General features: G+C 45.6%; 1 protein-coding gene across 1 annotated transcript; it reads right to left on the bottom strand.

The window, feature by feature from the left end:
* Window positions 1–2,531: 2,531 nt before the first annotated feature.
* Window positions 2,532–14,839, bottom strand: cd44b (CD44 molecule (Indian blood group) b). The gene is made up of 8 exons (XM_048972123.1): window positions 14,467–14,839; window positions 9,383–9,551; window positions 8,883–9,028; window positions 8,170–8,262; window positions 6,260–6,589; window positions 4,804–4,866; window positions 3,763–3,841; window positions 2,532–3,532 (listed from the first exon to the last, which is right to left on the bottom strand). Exons 1-8 carry the CDS (start codon window positions 14,543–14,545, stop codon window positions 3,319–3,321), a joined length of 1,173 nt encoding a protein of 390 aa, XP_048828080.1. The 5' UTR covers window positions 14,546–14,839; the 3' UTR covers window positions 2,532–3,318.
* Between the last annotated feature and the right edge of the window lie 2,631 nt (window positions 14,840–17,470).

The raw sequence follows: 17,470 nt of genomic DNA, 5'->3' as shown, positions 1-17,470 counted from the left end.
GTACATTCCTTCCCCTTCGATCTTTGACTGCTTCTTTCTCTTCTGTTTCAGTCCGTCCTTAGTGGTGACATTGTTGCAATGGTAATTTTTCAGGGGAGTACCTGCTTATGTCTCTTATATCACCAATTAATGTGGTTAGATGCTATTGTCCCAAATTTTTGTGGAATTTATTCTGAAAAAGATTCATGCTATTTATTTATTTCATTTATCGGCAAATTGGTACCGACACTTTCCACGAAATCATGTGAACTGTGTATTTGAGATGTGGCATTTAATTTTCGTTAAAAAATTATTATTATTGATCATATCTAGGCAGAATGGGGCGGCATGGTGGTGCAGTGGTTAGCACTGTTGCCTCACACCTCTGGGATCCAGGTTCGAGTCTCCGCCTGGATCACATGTTTGCATGTTCTCCCCATGTTGTCGTGAGGTTTCCTCTGGGTCCTCCCGTTTCCCCCCACAGTCCAAAAACATGCTGAGGCTAATTGGACTTGATAAATTGCCCGTAGGTGTGCATGTGTGAGTGACTGTGCATGTGAGTGACATGTGAGTGTGCCCTGCGATGGGCTGGCCCCCCTTTCTGGGTTGTTCCCTGCCTCGTGCCCATTGCTTCTGGGATAGGCTCCGGACCCCCCGCGACCCAGTAGGATAAACGGTTTGGAAAATGGATGGATGGATGGATATCTAGGCAGAAAAACAGCTGCATCCAGTGACATTTCATGTGTTGCATACACACACAAAGACATTATTGCTTAGCTACAGATGGCTGCTCTCCATTATGTTACATTGCTAATAATGACCTATATCATGACCTAGATCCAATGGCAGGCATGTTCTCTCCAGATCAATGACAGCAAAATTTTACTTCTAATCTTTTTCATTTAATGTGTATTCATATTTATTTCATTTCACAATATTCTTTTTGCTCTCAGGTTAATTTGGATCTGAAGTAAGTTTCACACATTCCTTTTGAATGAGCATAAATGCTGTTGTTTCTGTTCACTGCTTTACGAATTAAGCAATTTGGATTCTTAATGCTATGTGAAGCCCCCCTTAATAAAGAGACAGAGTCATGGGCAGGGAGTTGCTGGGGGGCGGCCAGTAGATTGGGGGTAAGAGAGAAGTGTGGCACTGCCATTCAGGCTTCCTTGGGGTAAATGCCACCATGGACAGGTGCCAGGCTCCCAAACAAGTGGCCCACTGTTCGAATATCAATACACACTGAGCTCCCCAGAGCTTTCAGTCAGCTGACTCAGGCACGGATTGTGGAGAAATTGGCTGAAATATGATGCCAGATTCCACCAGGGGGAATAAAACCTGTAGTGAATAACAGAACAGCTGCTGTTCGCCTTTTACTTCTGAAATATGAAACATAAATATATGTATCGTAAATATATGCCATTTCGGGCAGCTGAATATTTCTGCAATTCAATTTATAATCCATTACAAAAAAAATTTAGTTTGGTATGTAACGTGTGTGTGTGCGTGTGTGTGTGTGCGCGTGTGTGTGAGGGTTTGCATAGATCACATTTGGGGACCAAAACGTCCCCAAAGTGTGCTAAGACTTGTTACTTTTGGGGACATTTTTCAGGTCATTTGGATAACCTTGATTTTATAAAAATGAATTAAATAAAATAAAGATGGTTAAAGTTACGGCTGGGTGGGGGTTAAGGTTATGGTTTTTCCCATAGGAATTAATGGATGGATGGTCCCTGCAAAGATACGAGCCATAGAGTATGACTTCAGGACACCTCTGCTAGTGATTCAGGGGATGTTGAAGTACAGCGCTACGTCAGTGACATCCTGCGTCCATGTCTTAACCCTCTTTCAACAAGACAACACCCATCCACACATGGCATGTGTTTATGGACTGTCTGTGTCATGTTGAGGTCCTCCCGTGGCCAGCCAGGTTCCCCGATCAATCGAACATGTGTGGAATGAGTTTGGACGTCAACTCAGAGCCAATCTGCAGTATCTCAAGGGCCAATTATAACAACTGTGGGCCGACTTGCTGCAGGATAGGATACAACGGCTGCACGACTTTCTTACGCACTGTGTCGCTGCATGTATCCAGGCCCGGAGGGGTGCCCCACCTTACTGACATGGGACCAGCAGTCTACCCACACTGCTAACCATTTGACCTGATATTATAATCATTACGATAGAGTCACATGACCTTTCACCACGTGCAGATTCATTTAATTTCCACCACTCGGTCTCAGTGCATAACTTTTTTTTCTCAGGGAGTGTATATATTCATGTACCAAACTTGTCACAAACGTGTGCACACGCGTGTAAAGTGCGTGGTTTGGCGCTGCAGCTCAAAGTATGATTGCATTTCACATCCTCCCTGGTGTCTCCGTGTTTCTCCATCTGGCATGCAGTTATTCACGCGTTTTCAGGCTTTCTTTTTTTTGAAAGACCTAATTGTTCAAATCAGGTCACGCCATTTAGAATTCTGGCCAAGGCGTGTGAGGAGTTTTCTGGCATCGAGCGAATGTCGTGCCGCATCACAAACATTCACCCACACATTCATATTCCATTTTTTTTAATTAAATTACTATGAGAGAAGAAAAAAAAAGAACCGGCATCTGATTTTATAATGGAGCCTAAATGGGGTACAAATTGTAAAATACAAACAGTATATACAGAACAATACAAAAAAGTCAACAGTCAGGGACAGAAAATACATCCCAATCCACAGGGCACACCAACAGAAACATACAAATAAAACTCAAAGCAATCACTTAGAAATGATTTGCACAACGGTAGATTATCCTGTAAAGTTGTCAACTAGTATACTGTAACTGTACAACTAGTATTACTACCCCCCCCCATCCCACCCTACCCCTGTCATGATGGTTGTCTGCAATTCTCTTGTTTCAGGTGTGTGATTCAGAAAATACCATATTTATATATATATACATCCTTTCCTTCATTCCCTGGCCTCTGAGAATTTCAGTTCACCTCCCAGTAATACCCCCCCCCCCCAACTGATTTTTTTCCTTATCAACCCACCCAACCTCTCCTACGCTCTCCCCTTAGCTCACGCTTTATGTAGCTCTTGGACCTAGAAGACACGCCACAGCAAGTCTGGATTTTGATCTGCTTCAGGGTGGCTAGTGATGGTACGTTTGGATTAATCAGCAGGTTAAATGAGTCAGTGCTCCCTCTCAAATACACATTTAACAAGTTAAGTACTGCATCACGTTTATCAGACCAAACCATACATCAAAACATCTGCTGGTATAGGCCAAGTACCCAGGTTTGCTCGGGCCACGCCTCCCTAAAGCCCCTCCCTGTCATCCCACCCTCATTTCACGCCAACTCGGCCTTCTCTGGTGACTCCTCTAGAGCAATGACGGTGAAATCCTCCTTTTTGCCGTTCTCCTGGATGTCCTCCTTGTGCATCAGCGTCACCATCTCCTGCTCTCTTTCCTCAGCTCGCGAGCTGGCTCCAGCCCCGGCCGCTGCCCCGTTCCCTTCACCTCCATCCTTGGTGATCATCAGAGTCTGATGTTTTCCGCACCATCTGCCACAGCACAAAACAAACAAGAACATCTCAGTCATCACCCGTCACCTTGCCAACTAGATACGTATGGTACTGTGCAACTGGGAGGATTTACATCCAAACGTGGCTAATTATTCAGTGCACATCTTACATAAATAAAAGTCAAGCAGAATAGGTTTGTGGTGTGGCCTTGCTCCTAAAGTACATAAATATTTCATACAGCAGCCAGATTATGAGTTTTGTGGACCCACCTCTTCCTATTCGTAACGGCAACAGCTGCCAGAACGATGAGCACCACCAGCAAGACCACGAGCAAGATGATCAGCCAGTCTGGGGACAGAAGGATGCAAGTCAGTGAGACAAGGGCACATCGACAGGGACCCACCATATTAAAATAGGAAAAAGATCAATATTTTACAGAAAATATGCATTGAGTGTTTTGGCTTCTAGCATTGTTTGGGCTGGAGTTGTTAATGAAGTAGACCACTCACCTGGTACATTTACATCTTTTAATAACATAGACCACTCACCTGGTATGTTCTCATCTTTTAATAACATAGACCTCATATGTTGTCATCTTTCAATAAGATAGACCACATGCCTGGTATGTTCCCATGTTTTAATAACATAGACCTCATTTGTTCTCATCTTTTAATAACATAGACCATTCACCTGGTATGTTGTCATCTTTTAATAACATAGACCTCATATGTTGTCATCTTTTAATAACATAGACCACACGCCTGGTATGTTCCCATCTTTTAATAACATAGACCAGTGTTCCCAAACCCGGTCCTCGGGGGCCCATAAATGGTCCATTATTTTACTCCCTCCCAATTGCCTGGCAGACTCTCTGCGGGTCCCAGAGGACCAGATTAGGAAACACTAAAATAGGAACATGCCAGGTGAGTGGTCTATCTTTTAATAAAGTGGACCACACACCTAGTATGTTCCCATCTTTAAATAACGTTGATCACACACCTGATATGTTCCCATCTTTTAGTACTATACACCACTCACCTGATATTTTCTTAAGGTTTAATAACATAGACCAAACACGGGTATATTTCCAGGCTTTAATATTGAAGACCACTCACCCGGTATGTTCCTTGCTTTTAGTATTACAGACAACTCGCCTGATATATTTCCATGTTTTAATAATGTAGACCACACACCTGATATGTTCCCATCTTTTAATAATTTAGACCACTCACCCGATGTATTCCCATGTTTTAAGAACATAGACCACACACCTAATATGTTCCCATCTTTTAATAATGTAGACCACTCACCTGGTACGCTCCCATTATTATTCTTGGTTTCTCCACCACCCGGTACCATGCGATTCTGTTTATCTGTGGTAAAACAATATAGAGACACTTTAACTAAACCCTGTTAATAACAGATATTCCTCCCACCCTCTTTACCTCCTTTCCTCCATCCATCCATCCATCCATTCAATCTCCTGAATAGATTAATAGATTGATGTGTGTAAATCTTTATTATATTATACAGAATGTTTTTAAATGGACCAAAAGTTTAATAAAATAATAATTCGTTTAAAAATATTAATGTTACCTCACTGGCACATTATTTGCACTTTTACCTACGTAGGTTTGTAAATTATTATTACCTGGTGTAATTGTAGCCCTGAACACTAGAGGGGGCATTTCCTCTCCAGATCTGACTTTTTAGTTGTGTCTCGTGCTTGAACTGGAAGCGCAGCAGATTTTGTTTCTGTGCGTGATTTCGTCGTAGTGCTACTGATCATAAATGGCCAACCAGACCCTTCCAGTTCTCTGGTCAGAGCTGTTCAGAACTGCCCAAAGCTCACCTTTAGGAAGTTTCTGGGTTTAATCTAATTTTCCCAGTAAATTTCGAATCCTCTGAAAGTAATTCAGCACGTGCATGGTAGACTGTGAAGTACTGCTCCCCGTTTGGTGATACTGTGGTAAGTAGTATTATTAGTCTGACCGTGTTGTGTATGACCATGGTGTGGAGGTCCAATTCCCAGCTTAGCACTCAGTTATCAGGTCAGGATTTGAACCTTTAACCTTCCAGTCTTGCACCTTATCATCAGCAGCAGTTCTCCACCAGCTGCTCTTTCTGCAGGGGCGGTTTAGACCGCAGGGATGAACCGCGGAACTATCTGCCATTACCATGACTACCAAACTGCGAAATGTAAACATATGTGCAAAGTTGTTCTTCATTTAATAATAAGAATGTGTCGATAAGGCTGGATGAGAACTGAGGCTTTCGCACTTCTCTTTGAAACCTTTTGTTTTCTACATGATTTGACATTTTCTGTGCATGTCCTAATATCTATTTAACCCTGTAGAGCCTTCTAGGACCAAGTCATAAGTGAGCAGGTGGGAGATGCATGGAGGTAACAGTACAGTAGTGAGTTTGATATTGGAGGGGACACAATTTAAATGCTAAGACATGTTTATTGGGGGGGTGGGGGATGAATGTCTTAATCCAAATAAAACACTGGGGGGCACAGGTCCTCCCCATCCAATTCCTTCCTATTTTCATTCCTACTTATGACTCAGTATAATTTCACTATAGATGTTATTATATAATATGTAATTATATAATTATAATATAAATTATATAACTATAATTTCAGTACAAAAGTTCCCAGTGGGCACCAGCCTCACGTCCTACATCCATAAGCAAAAAATAAATAGCCAACTTTACTCTCATCACATACTGTTCAACAGCTGCACCAATACATCTCAACTTTACCTTGTATGTTTACTATATTGTCTGACACATCAGACGTCGGGGTACTTTCGTCCGGCGGTGTCCCTGATCCGGTTATGCCGTCAGATTCCTCTTCCAGGCTGGAGGTGATGCTGATCGTTGGTAGCGTGGAGACCACATCATACCTGTCCTCCACCTCAATTCCTCTGTCTGTTCTGTTCTGTGTTTCTGTTGGACTGGGGCTTTTATATGCTTCTGTGAATGTCACGGGGTCAGGGATCACCGTAGTGTCACCTTCGGAATCTGAGGGACTGACCCACTCATTCGTGGCAGAGGTGTACGTCTGAAATGTCTCATCTGAACTGTCGGTCTCTGTAGTGGAACGATGGACACAGGGAAGTAATGAAGCATTTTTGTTGCTAAAGCAGTGAGACTATAACTGTGTGGTCATTTTCGGGTCGGGGTTAGCCAGGGTTGACGTCATAAGACAGGGGACAACTTGGATGGAATAACAACCCAATACGGGTAATTATGGGCAATTTAAAGATGACACAACATGTCTTCTCACTGATATACATTCATGTAAATGTTAACTCCTGGGGGCAGGAATCGAATTCATCATTAACAGGCTCAGCATCTCCCAATCGATTACTGTCAATGAATTGTCATTTAATATTAGCCATACATTTCTTATGCAAAGTATGAAATCGGCTACCTAGTTTATCATGCCAGCAGTTAAATAAAAATATTGCATTCTAGTGGCAGGTAAGCAAACGCCCTGAGCTGTGTTAGAAAGTGGGTCTGTGTTTACGGGTCGATTACCTCATAATGTCTAGCATCATGTATCTAAAAAAAACAGCACAATGGAATCTCTGTGCTCTGTATTCTCATAATTGCTAATTACTTTCTCAGTGTATAAGTTTTTAAATGGTTTATGTGAATGTGGAGCCACTAATGGAAGGGACAACAAGCTGATCCAAAAGATTCCCATTCCAGCGCACAACAAGAATTTCCACCAACAACATGAAGTCTTTAGAAAATCGTACTTGTTTGGAAACATTTTACGGAGTGCTAACTCTAAAAATCTAAATCTAATCTCTCAAAATCTAGTTAGATAATATGGACCAGTAGTACAATACTAAGAAGCTAATTGCTAAATCACTAACCTTTGCAAAAAGAAACGTTTTGGTTGTTCATCATAATTTGGTCCTCCAGGACATGCCAGAAGGCAAAAGCAGGCAAAAAGCTTCACTATTTATAAACATTCCCGCATGGAAACACTTTCCGGCCAGAAACTGGTCTCCATGGTCTTCACTGGACTTGCTGTGAGGAAGCAATGTCCTTTAGACCAGTGTTTCCCATCCCAGTCTTCAGGGAACGCTGGACAGCCCACATTTTTGATTCCTCTCAGCTCCCAGCGCACCTATACCAGGTATTTTGTGTTCCTGATTGGCTGGGAGCTGGGAGGGAGCAAAAACACGTGGACTGTCCAGGGTTCCCCAAGGACTGGGTTGGGAAACACTGCTTTAGACACTAAGGTGTCAGATTACCAAAATACCTTCACAACTCGATTAATTGCTAACAGAGGGGTTGACACAATAGTTAATCGCCAAGATAATCCCTTTTGAATCTTTGATTGTTTGCAGTAGCATTCTTGATCAACGAAAAAAAAAATGTCTTTACTGAGATCTGAACCTGGGAACTTTTTCTCAGATGATCTTCATCGCACCACCCAGCATAAAACACCCTCCTGTTACGTTGTTTGGTTTTCCAGAAGAGACCACAGTGTTACATTAATGCTGCAAACAGACGTGTCGAATCTCCTACTCCTCACAGCCTGTGGCATTTTTATTATTTTTTTTTATTTTTCAGTTGAGTCATGAATTTCCCTTGACTGCTGATGACGAGCAAAGCACTTCCTGAGTACATCTGCAGGCGGGCGTGCGGCTCACCTGTTGTTCCCATCGCATCATCTCCTGCGGGAACATCGTCCGTGTCGTTGTTTTTACGAGTGAAAGCGGCGCTGCAGTTCTTGTCTGAAAGATCTGTCATAAAACCATGCAAACAAAAAAATCTTCAGGCCCTTTGCTGCGAGCTCAAATGCAAACAAACGCTACCATTTTCTAACAGAACGTGAACAGAAACTAGCTGCCCATCAATTCCACTTATGACTGTCACGTTTTCAGGAGTTGCGTTTGGCTTTAGCTTGTTATTTTATGATCTCTTTCAGCTTCATTGCTGTGATTGATATTGAAAAGAAAATCACGTGAGATAAGCTCTCAAGAAACATGGTCCAACAAGTCATACTCCACAAAATTTGAAATGTTTGTGGTCCCTGAAACTGTTTTGCTTTCTAAGCTGATGCGTTCATCCAAAAAGGTACACGTTACGCCATTTGATGACAATTGGATCTTTAGAAGATTTCAGGTACCTCAGCAGAACCCCTCGTGGGAGTGGATTTGTTGTCTACTTAAATTACTATAGGTTAAAGGTCATGACCCGAACTGCTCTCATAAAAAAAATTTCTAGTTTCACGCATAAAAACAGAGGGATTACACATCAAACAATTGAAAGTTAAAAAAAAAACAATGCTATTGACAAAACAATGTGGAAAACATACAGCTTCTTTATCGTCTCCGAGGACGTTTCACAGAGAAGGCCTTACCCTTTTCGTCAAAGCAGTAGGCGTCAAAGTGCATGAGGGGGACTGAGGTATTCACATAATATAAAATTCCTGTTAAGTTGTTGGCACAGTTGGGGTGAGGTGTTCTCCTGAGAATGGTGACGTTCCCATTGCTGATCCAGCCGTATCTACAGACAAACAACAAGATTTTACTGGACATCATAACATGACTGATGTTACTGGATTACAAATGTAATATTGCAAAAGCCTTACAGTACCTGATAATTACAGGAAGGAGTAAGTGTAAAATAATTTGTATTTTATTCGTATTTTTGTTTATATTCATATTTTGTTTATATGATGTTGCACTGTGGTGATGGTGTAAATACAACTGAATTTGTTTTTGTTGATAGAGCAGCATCGTTATGGTAACAGCAATTTCACACTAAAAACAATCTGACAGAGATATGTAGATAACAAGTCATCGTCTGAATGTGCTCTGCTGGTGTCGGTGTGGCCTGTGCTGTCTGCGCTAGCTCCACCTGCATATCTCCATGTCTTTGTTGTAGGCTGCTGTGATGTTCTCCAAGGAGGCCAGCGTGGTCCCCAGGCTCCTGCACACGTTCTCTGCTTGCTGGAAGTCTAGGGCGTAGCGGAAGCCTCCCACTGCATGGAAAACTCCAACATAGCTGCAGCTACGTGAAACCACCGCTGGGAAAGGAAGACAACATTAAACCTCTAGGTTTCACACTTCTCTGAGCAATTGTTCCAACCTGCTCTTAAGTGACCTGGGATAGGGTCCAGGACTCCCTGCGGCTGTAGGCAGGATAATTGGTGAATAGATGGATGGATTTTAGAATTATGTTTGTGGGGATCAAATAAGTTAATCCGTCCATCCATTCGTCCCTCTATTTTCTGTAACCACTTGTCATATTCAGGGCGCGGGGGGTCCGGAACCTATACCAGAGGCTATGGGCGTAAGGAGGGGAACAACCCAGGATGAGGCGCCAACCCATCGCAGGGCACGGTCAAAGAGTAATACAAAAATATAATCAATGAATATGAAGAAAAGCGGAATGTAAAACGTTCAGGTGAGCCAGCATTCTGAGTATTCAGCTGAGGGGTATTACAGTTATAGCAGATTATCACGACTCCATCGCCCTGCAGCTCACACTGTAGTTGCAATCGGGTCCAGCTCTCTAACTTGAACTAACACTTAACTGTGGCTCTAACTCCTATCAGACTATTGGATGTTCTTTAAATACTGGCCTTAAGCATCTAACACAATGCACATGAATTTAGGGAGGATCCCCACAACCTCATGTATCCAATGTTACAGGTTCAAGTCCTGCTGCATGTGAAGCCTGCGTTTCTCCCTGTGTTATGTGGGTCTCCTCTAGGTCCTCCGAGACCCTCCGGTGATTAGGCTAAGCGATGCTGATTAACAGTTAGGCTAAGCGATGCTGATTAGCAGTTAGGCTAAGCGATGTCGCTAAATCGTCTGTATGGCGTGGATATGTGTGGTATCCCATTCGTCCGGCATGTGACAGGATGAATACATTTCCTTGTGCACAATGCAGCACTATTCTACACAGTGTAAATAAAAAAAAATCTAATTCGTGAGAAATTATAGAAAAAAGATGGATATTTTCCCTCACTATTTTAACAGCAAGAAATGAAAGTTTGGTGTTTTGAATTTTCAATCCTGGGTAATGTTTGACTTAATTCAATCAAACTCTGACATCATGTAACGCGTAACATACAATACATGTGGTCGCAGACCAGGCAAAGGGTCGCGATATATCCCCCATCGGCACTGATCGAGACCACATGCAGGCCACATGATCCCCTCAAAAACACAGGGTTCAGATTTCTGAATGGTGGGGGCACGGAGGTCTTATGAATTACCCCCCGCCCTGGTAATGCCACCCTTTCATGGCATTATGACCTCAGGCACTGTATTAACCATGTGAGCCAGTACATTCCGGTCATGGCTGCCTGCTTGGGTCCCGTCAGATTAGCCCTAAAATCAAATTACTACCTGCTTAAATATAATTTATTATGCTTGTTTAAGATTGATTCCAGGCTCGTCAGATCTAAGGAAGCTCATTAGGCCAAAAAGATCATCGCCATGGAAACCAAGCAAACAAGTACAAAGTCAGCTATAGGTGAAAAGCCCTGCTTCCTGTTCCATCTGAAGCCACTGTGAAAATCTCACCCTCTCTGCTCAGTGGGCTGTGCAGTACGTGCTGACACGACACAGCTGTGTTTCGTCTTGCAACCGTGAAAATGCTACGGCTGGGTCTGACCTGCTGAAACACAGTCAGCCACACCGGTGTGACGTGCAAATGGGAGACGAAAGCTCCCAAACCCCCATTCCATTGCGCTGATGGTACCCAGGGTCTGGCCGCTGCCAACCTGCACCCATGAAAGAAATGGCTCCGAGATAAGGTGCACCGTCACTCCCCATGAGCGCCCTGCATGAATTAATGGAGCCAAAGTTTGAAAGTGGGTCAAGGAAGAAAGAACATTTCAGCCTACAGAGAATAGCTACAGTCCTGCGAGGCTGTGGATGGTGTTTATGCACAGAGGTGGTCTGCTTATCTCTGTCTGGCAGGGCAGGTTATTACTTCCAGCCCAGAAGGGATGATGAGCCCGCCGCTGGATTCCTATTTAATTGTAAATTACACATCAAAGCATCTGTGTCCTGTTAAGGGAGAAAGAGCCACACCTTCCTTTAAAAGAACAAAGTCCAAACTGCTGAAATCCCCACTAATCGCAACATCGGCTGATAAATTGCCCCCATAGTAATGGGACTCGCTAGGAAGTCTGCCAGCAGCTTGGCCCGGTCTCAGGGCATGACGGGACGCTCCTCCGCGCCCGGCGGACGCCCTGCTCCCCGGCGCCGCCACAGAAGCCGTACGTGGGCGACCTGGTGGGCGGAGCCTGGGCCGTGTGAGCAATAAGCGTTTCCGCGAACCAAACGGACCAAACAGAACCACGAGGCATCCACTGCTCCATATAGGAAATTCAGAGCAAACGCCCCAACTGCTAACGTGCCCCCCCACATTCTCCCAAAGGCAGCACCAAATGCCCGCAGCCCCCGCTCTGATATGGTATCTACTGAAAGAAATATAGAGATGAGCCTTATGTAAAGTAGAATGAATATGACGATTTGTGTCCATCCCTTTACTGTGGAAATGTCCGCTATATTAACCTTCCAATTAAGCCATAAGGATCCGTTCACATCACATTACATTGTTTATCTGATATTTTCCTGATAAGCGATTTGACCTCTAGTATTTAACCTTCTGTCTTTGGACCCCCTCGGCTCTGGTATTGTATCCTTAAACACTTGCACTTCTCCTACAGGGCCTACTGACCGAAAGGCCCTCCCCAGGGTGAAGGTGCCCCCCTCCCCCCCCAAGCTGTGCGCGGGTGGGACCAAATGAAACATGAGATGCCCTTTCGGGTCTCGTTCCCCTGGCTCCAGCTGCGCGAGTCACAAAAAGAGAGAAAAAAAATCTTTGTGTTTCGGCACCTCCGCCGACCGCTGAGGTCCCGCCGCCAGCGCGGGTGTGTTTACGGTAAACAGTGTGTCCTCTTCCTCCGCCTGCCACCCCTGTGCTGCCTTTCCGGACGCCTCACCCTTCCGTTTTTGGAATTTTTTTTGTTTTTGCAGATGAAGCAAAATTAAGTGGGGAAAAAACACTTTCTGCAGTAAAAACATGCACATTTCAAATGGCGGAGCACAGATTCAATACAAAATCTGTAAGTCGGGGTTGGGTGACAGGGGGTTGGGGGAAGGGGTGGGGCAAAGGAAAAGAACTCAGGAGGCAGCTTCCTGGCCAGGAAGATGTGGCACGCACCGCTTTGGCTGTCAGCTTGCCCGAATCGTCTCCTGCTCTTGGCGGCTGCCTGCGCTAATGCACCCGCTGGAACGGCTGCACGGGAGCCACAAAGACTTCTGTGTATATGGCGGGGAGCCGGGTTGGGGGGGGGTTGGGGGGGGGTTGGGGGGGGGGTTAGTGAGCCAAGAGTTCATGAAAAACAGGGCTTTAAGATGTAATTAATAGGTTCAGCTGAGGTCAGAGCGGGTGGGATACTGGACACCCGAAATACGAGAGGAGATTCACCCCTTAAAGCCAATAAAAGGGTGAAAGTAGGATGCCCACCGACCTGGTGCTCCCGGGGGAGGGGGGCATTTTCGGAATTCTATCATATTACCCACAGCCACGTGTTTATTTGTGTGGGGGGGTGACTGGGTTCAATGCATGTCTGAAATGCGCCTCTGGCCCCCATCCACTGTCTAGAGTTAGCCTCGTCAGTCACGCTCTGAGGAATATCATCCCCCAATCCCATTGAAAGGAGACAGCGCTGGGGGGCCAGACACAGATGAGATGCGGGTCACCAAAAAAGCAGCAGGATTCTCGCCGTGGTCTCCATGCAGGTGTGGTAGGAGACCGTCGCCTATTGTGTGCAGCCCAGGGTGACTGGCAGCTCCCTCTGTTTGCTTAAGGGCAGCCGGACCTGACGCGGCTCGCCAACGCTGATGGCGTTTTTAGAGGCATCGAAAAATGGCAGCTCATTCCACGCTTGGAAGCTGCAAATGGATTCTGTCAGCCAGCGTGATCGGGGGGCTAATCCGGGCACTGGGTCTGTGCTGGGATCACCGTGACTGTGAAGACCCAGCCGCTAATTGGCAGAAGCCGTCTGTCTGATGAACCAGTGCACCAAGCGGGAAAATCTGCCCGACTCCAGCTCTCACCCAGGGAGTCCTGTGTATGCCCCCCCACAGCACAGCGAAGCTCACCCCCAGCTAACTGCTTTGTGGGCTGACTCCAGGAGTGAGGAACGTGCACTGGGGTTAAACTGAAAGTTCAGCACCCGCCCCCCCCATAAATACACACCAGCACAACCCTCCTCTTGCTTTCCTGTAACGGTCTGCCCCCACAGCTGTACCATGGTGAAGCTTTAACAATAAGTCCAGGGAGGAGGTGCAGGGGGTTGGAGGGGGGGGGGGGGCACATTATGTCTTCCTGGCATTCACAGCCCAAGAGACAGTCTATAAAACCTGAGACCTGTTTGACTCAACCCCACCTTCTCCTGTGAGCCCAAACCCTGGCAAACCCCCCCCCACCAATGAAAATAAAAAAAGGCACGGAAAAGCACCCCCACGCTGCCTGTACCCACACAGGAGCGAGAGAGAGTGGGCTTCAGTGATCACGCCAGGGCCGGCAGAAAAGGTACTAACAGTCAGATCCATCCATCAAGTGACTGGAAACGACTGAAGCGATTCGAGGCGCGGCGACACCACCTGCTCTTCGCCGTCGCCCAGCAGCGACGGCCCTCTTTGTGTCTGCCTCAGCGGCGCCGGGGGACCCATGCGGTCAAAGCCCGCCGCTCGGTCTAACGGAGGCGCCAGAGTTGCGCCACAGCATGCATGCCTCCCCTCTCCTCCGCGCACTGGGATCCCCCGGCTGCCTTCCGCCACATGCTCACACAGACACGCGCGCCCTCGCATGCACTCACACCCCGACGCGGCTCCCGCACGTGTGCCGGCAGCCACGCCACAGCCTGTCAGCCCCCCCCCCCACCAGACATAAAGGGACGTGGAATCACTCACCGGGAATCTTGCTATCCAGTGTGCCTGAGCGGGAGAATCCCAGTAACGCCAGGGCGACAAACGGGGGTAAAATCCACATGCTGATCCTCGGCAGGAGTGATTGGGGGAGAGGGGGGCACTGGATGATGGTGGAGGTCTGCTCCCTGTCTTGCCACCGCTGGAGGGGGGTGCAAAGGCCAGTTGTTTGGGAGGTCCTGTTGCTGCCGTGTACTTTGCCCAACTTTTAAATATTCTGTGGCTGAAAGAGACACTCGTACCAGTGGCCAGTGCCACAAGACAGGACCAAGAGGGGGGTACGAGCGTGTTCACACCCTTTTTGTCCCCGTAGCTCTCTCTCTCTCTCTCTCTCTCTCGCCCTCTCTCCTACACCCCTCCCTTCTCTCTCTCTCTCTCCGTCTCACAGCCTCAGTGTCTTCCTGTCATTCTCTATGGCTTTCGCTGGTTTCTTTCTCGTTCTAATCATCAGCCTCTTCTCTCTCTCTTTGTTTCATCCTCTCCCCCATCCTTTCACTTCAGTGTCTGATAGTAACACTTACACATGGCAGTTTTTTTTCTCACCATCTCTTCTTAGAGGGGCAGGGGGGTCCATTCCTCTCCACTATCCTGTCACTTTCTGTCTGAGGAAAAAAAAAATCACACGGCAGACCCCCGAGCAATCCAGTCAAACCAGTATACCAGTATGTTTGATCTGGCTGATTTAAACCAGAGGGGACAAAATCTCTTTTTTGCAAAATCTCTCTTTCATCAACCCTTTCATGACACAGTGTTCTGTACAGGTTAATGGTCTACCTCTCTTAGATGAATCAATTTGGAGTTCTGGTTTAATGCAAATATATCTGCCAGCTACTAACGTATTGTCACATTTGTCTCCATATGTGTAAAACCGAATGTCCGTCCATCCCCCACAAATGCCTTTTCTGCCTTGGGATAAATGACCATGATCTCTGAATAACACATCAAAATGCCCGCATTTCTAAATTATGAGAAAGCTTTACATTAGGATGGACGTTATTGATTCCGTTGGGGATTCTGGCGCATACGTACAGCAGAAACAACGTAGTGCATAGACGAACATACATAATACACAGTGCTAAACACACAAAGCGCAGGCAGCAAACAGCGCGAACAATAAAAAGGGCAAACGGAGCGAAAAATAAATTGCCGGCGGTTTGGGATTCTGCCACCAGGGAAGATGGGCTCTACATCTGAGCAGGGTATGCACTGACTTCACACCCCGTATTTTAATATGTGACTTCTTTGTGCGTATTGCACTACCACTGGCAAAACACAACTACTCAAACCAGTGCTGAATTCAACGACATTGCTACCATCCAATACTGGGGTTAATCGCACAGTCTTGGTCGTATTAACACCAAGACCTGACACAGATGGTAATAAATAGATAATTATGGATACAGATTACGGATATGATGCCATAATGTCAGGGCGCCCTGCGCCCTCATGTGTGCTCTCCAGCCCCCACCTTCTGCAAACATCTGCCCAAAGGGACGTGCACATTTCTGTTTGTTAGCCCACATAAGCATGTTGTTACTTGCGGTGGCACAGGGCTTGAATTCGTATCCTCAGCTTTTCACTGGACATTTACAGCTCCTTTGTTCGGGTACATGTGCACGATGGCTTTAATTAACCAGGTCAGCTTCTCTCTTTTGGTAGCCGCTTCTCCTTTCTGCGCTCTGCTCCGTCCGTCTGCTCTCCCGCGTTTCCATACAGCTGTTTATTTGCTTTGTTTCATAAACGGTCAGAATAAACTAAGTATCGTCTTCTAACAGATGCCGCCATACATTGTTGATAGGAAACCAAATAAACACAAGAAACAGACCGGAAACAACACGCATATATGTTAAAGCGCGTTTGCGTCCGGTTTTATTTTTATTGTCTTTGTCATACTGGAATTTTTAGGAATACAGTTTTTAAAAATTAATCTTCGCAATACAACGATATACACAGCTGTTAGTTTGACTTTCAGATATCCCCTACATCCCCCGGTACAAAAAAACGCTTTTGAACAGACAGAAATACAGGATGGAAAAAATAACGAAATTATAATGCATCATTATTATGTTTAGGGCTGAATTGTATGACGCTCTTGTCTGTATTTCCTGAAAGCGTAGGGTATTGTTTAACTCCTGTGCAGTTTCACATATTCTGCAGGAAAGGAAGAACGAGGGATCAGCTATTTTATTTAAAAAAGTAAATAGTAGGGTCACGGGAAAATAGGGGATAAACAGGGCTAATGGAAACCTGCGATGAAGTCCTCATTGTTCTCACGCTGTTGTTAGTCAAACAGTATAACAGAGTTGGAGGGAGTGTGCTGTGTTTGGCTTTGATAGGGGCAGTTTGGGAGCGGGGCGGGGGAGGGGGGTCAGGTGAGCATGATTACAGTTTGATTAAACTTAACCTGCAGTGCTGAGAATGACAATTTAGAAATCCCCTTGTCTATGGGGGAAGAAACTCGGAAGCAAGAGGAGTTTATATAATGGGTGCCGATGTTATGTTAACATTAAACGAGTAACTCAATGGTGGAAGGGAGGGAGGCGGAGAGAGAGATAGACTTTATTAAGTCCACAGGATATTGTAGGTTTACAGTAGTAAATCTCACACATTTAGTGAGAAAAACAACATTTAGACAGTAACAATAAATAACTGACAGACATAAGATAATGTCAGTGAACGTATAACACCGAATTCTGTAGTAATGACTCAGAAAGAAATTTGATTGCACAGTTGTTGCACTTTTTGTTTTGTCAGTGTGCCTAAGTGGTTCTGGTCCATTCAGATCGCCCCCCCCCACCACAGGGTGATTTGCTGTACAGTGTAATGGCCAAAGGTAGGAGCCACCTTATGTAGCACTGCATGGAGCAGCACTGCTGCCTTAGTCTGTAGCTGAAAGTGCTCATGGGGGGGGGGGGGGGGGGGGGGGTTATCTGCAGAATCCCGAGTGCCTCCTTCTCCCCCACTATCTCCCCCACTATCTCCAGTGAAT

The sequence above is a fragment of the Brienomyrus brachyistius genome, chromosome 13 (assembly GCF_023856365.1).
Source record: "Brienomyrus brachyistius isolate T26 chromosome 13, BBRACH_0.4, whole genome shotgun sequence".
NCBI lineage: Eukaryota > Metazoa > Chordata > Actinopteri > Osteoglossiformes > Mormyridae > Brienomyrus > Brienomyrus brachyistius.
The sequence above is the reverse complement of the archived record's forward strand: the minus strand, read 5'-3'. Positions and strand labels throughout refer to the sequence as shown.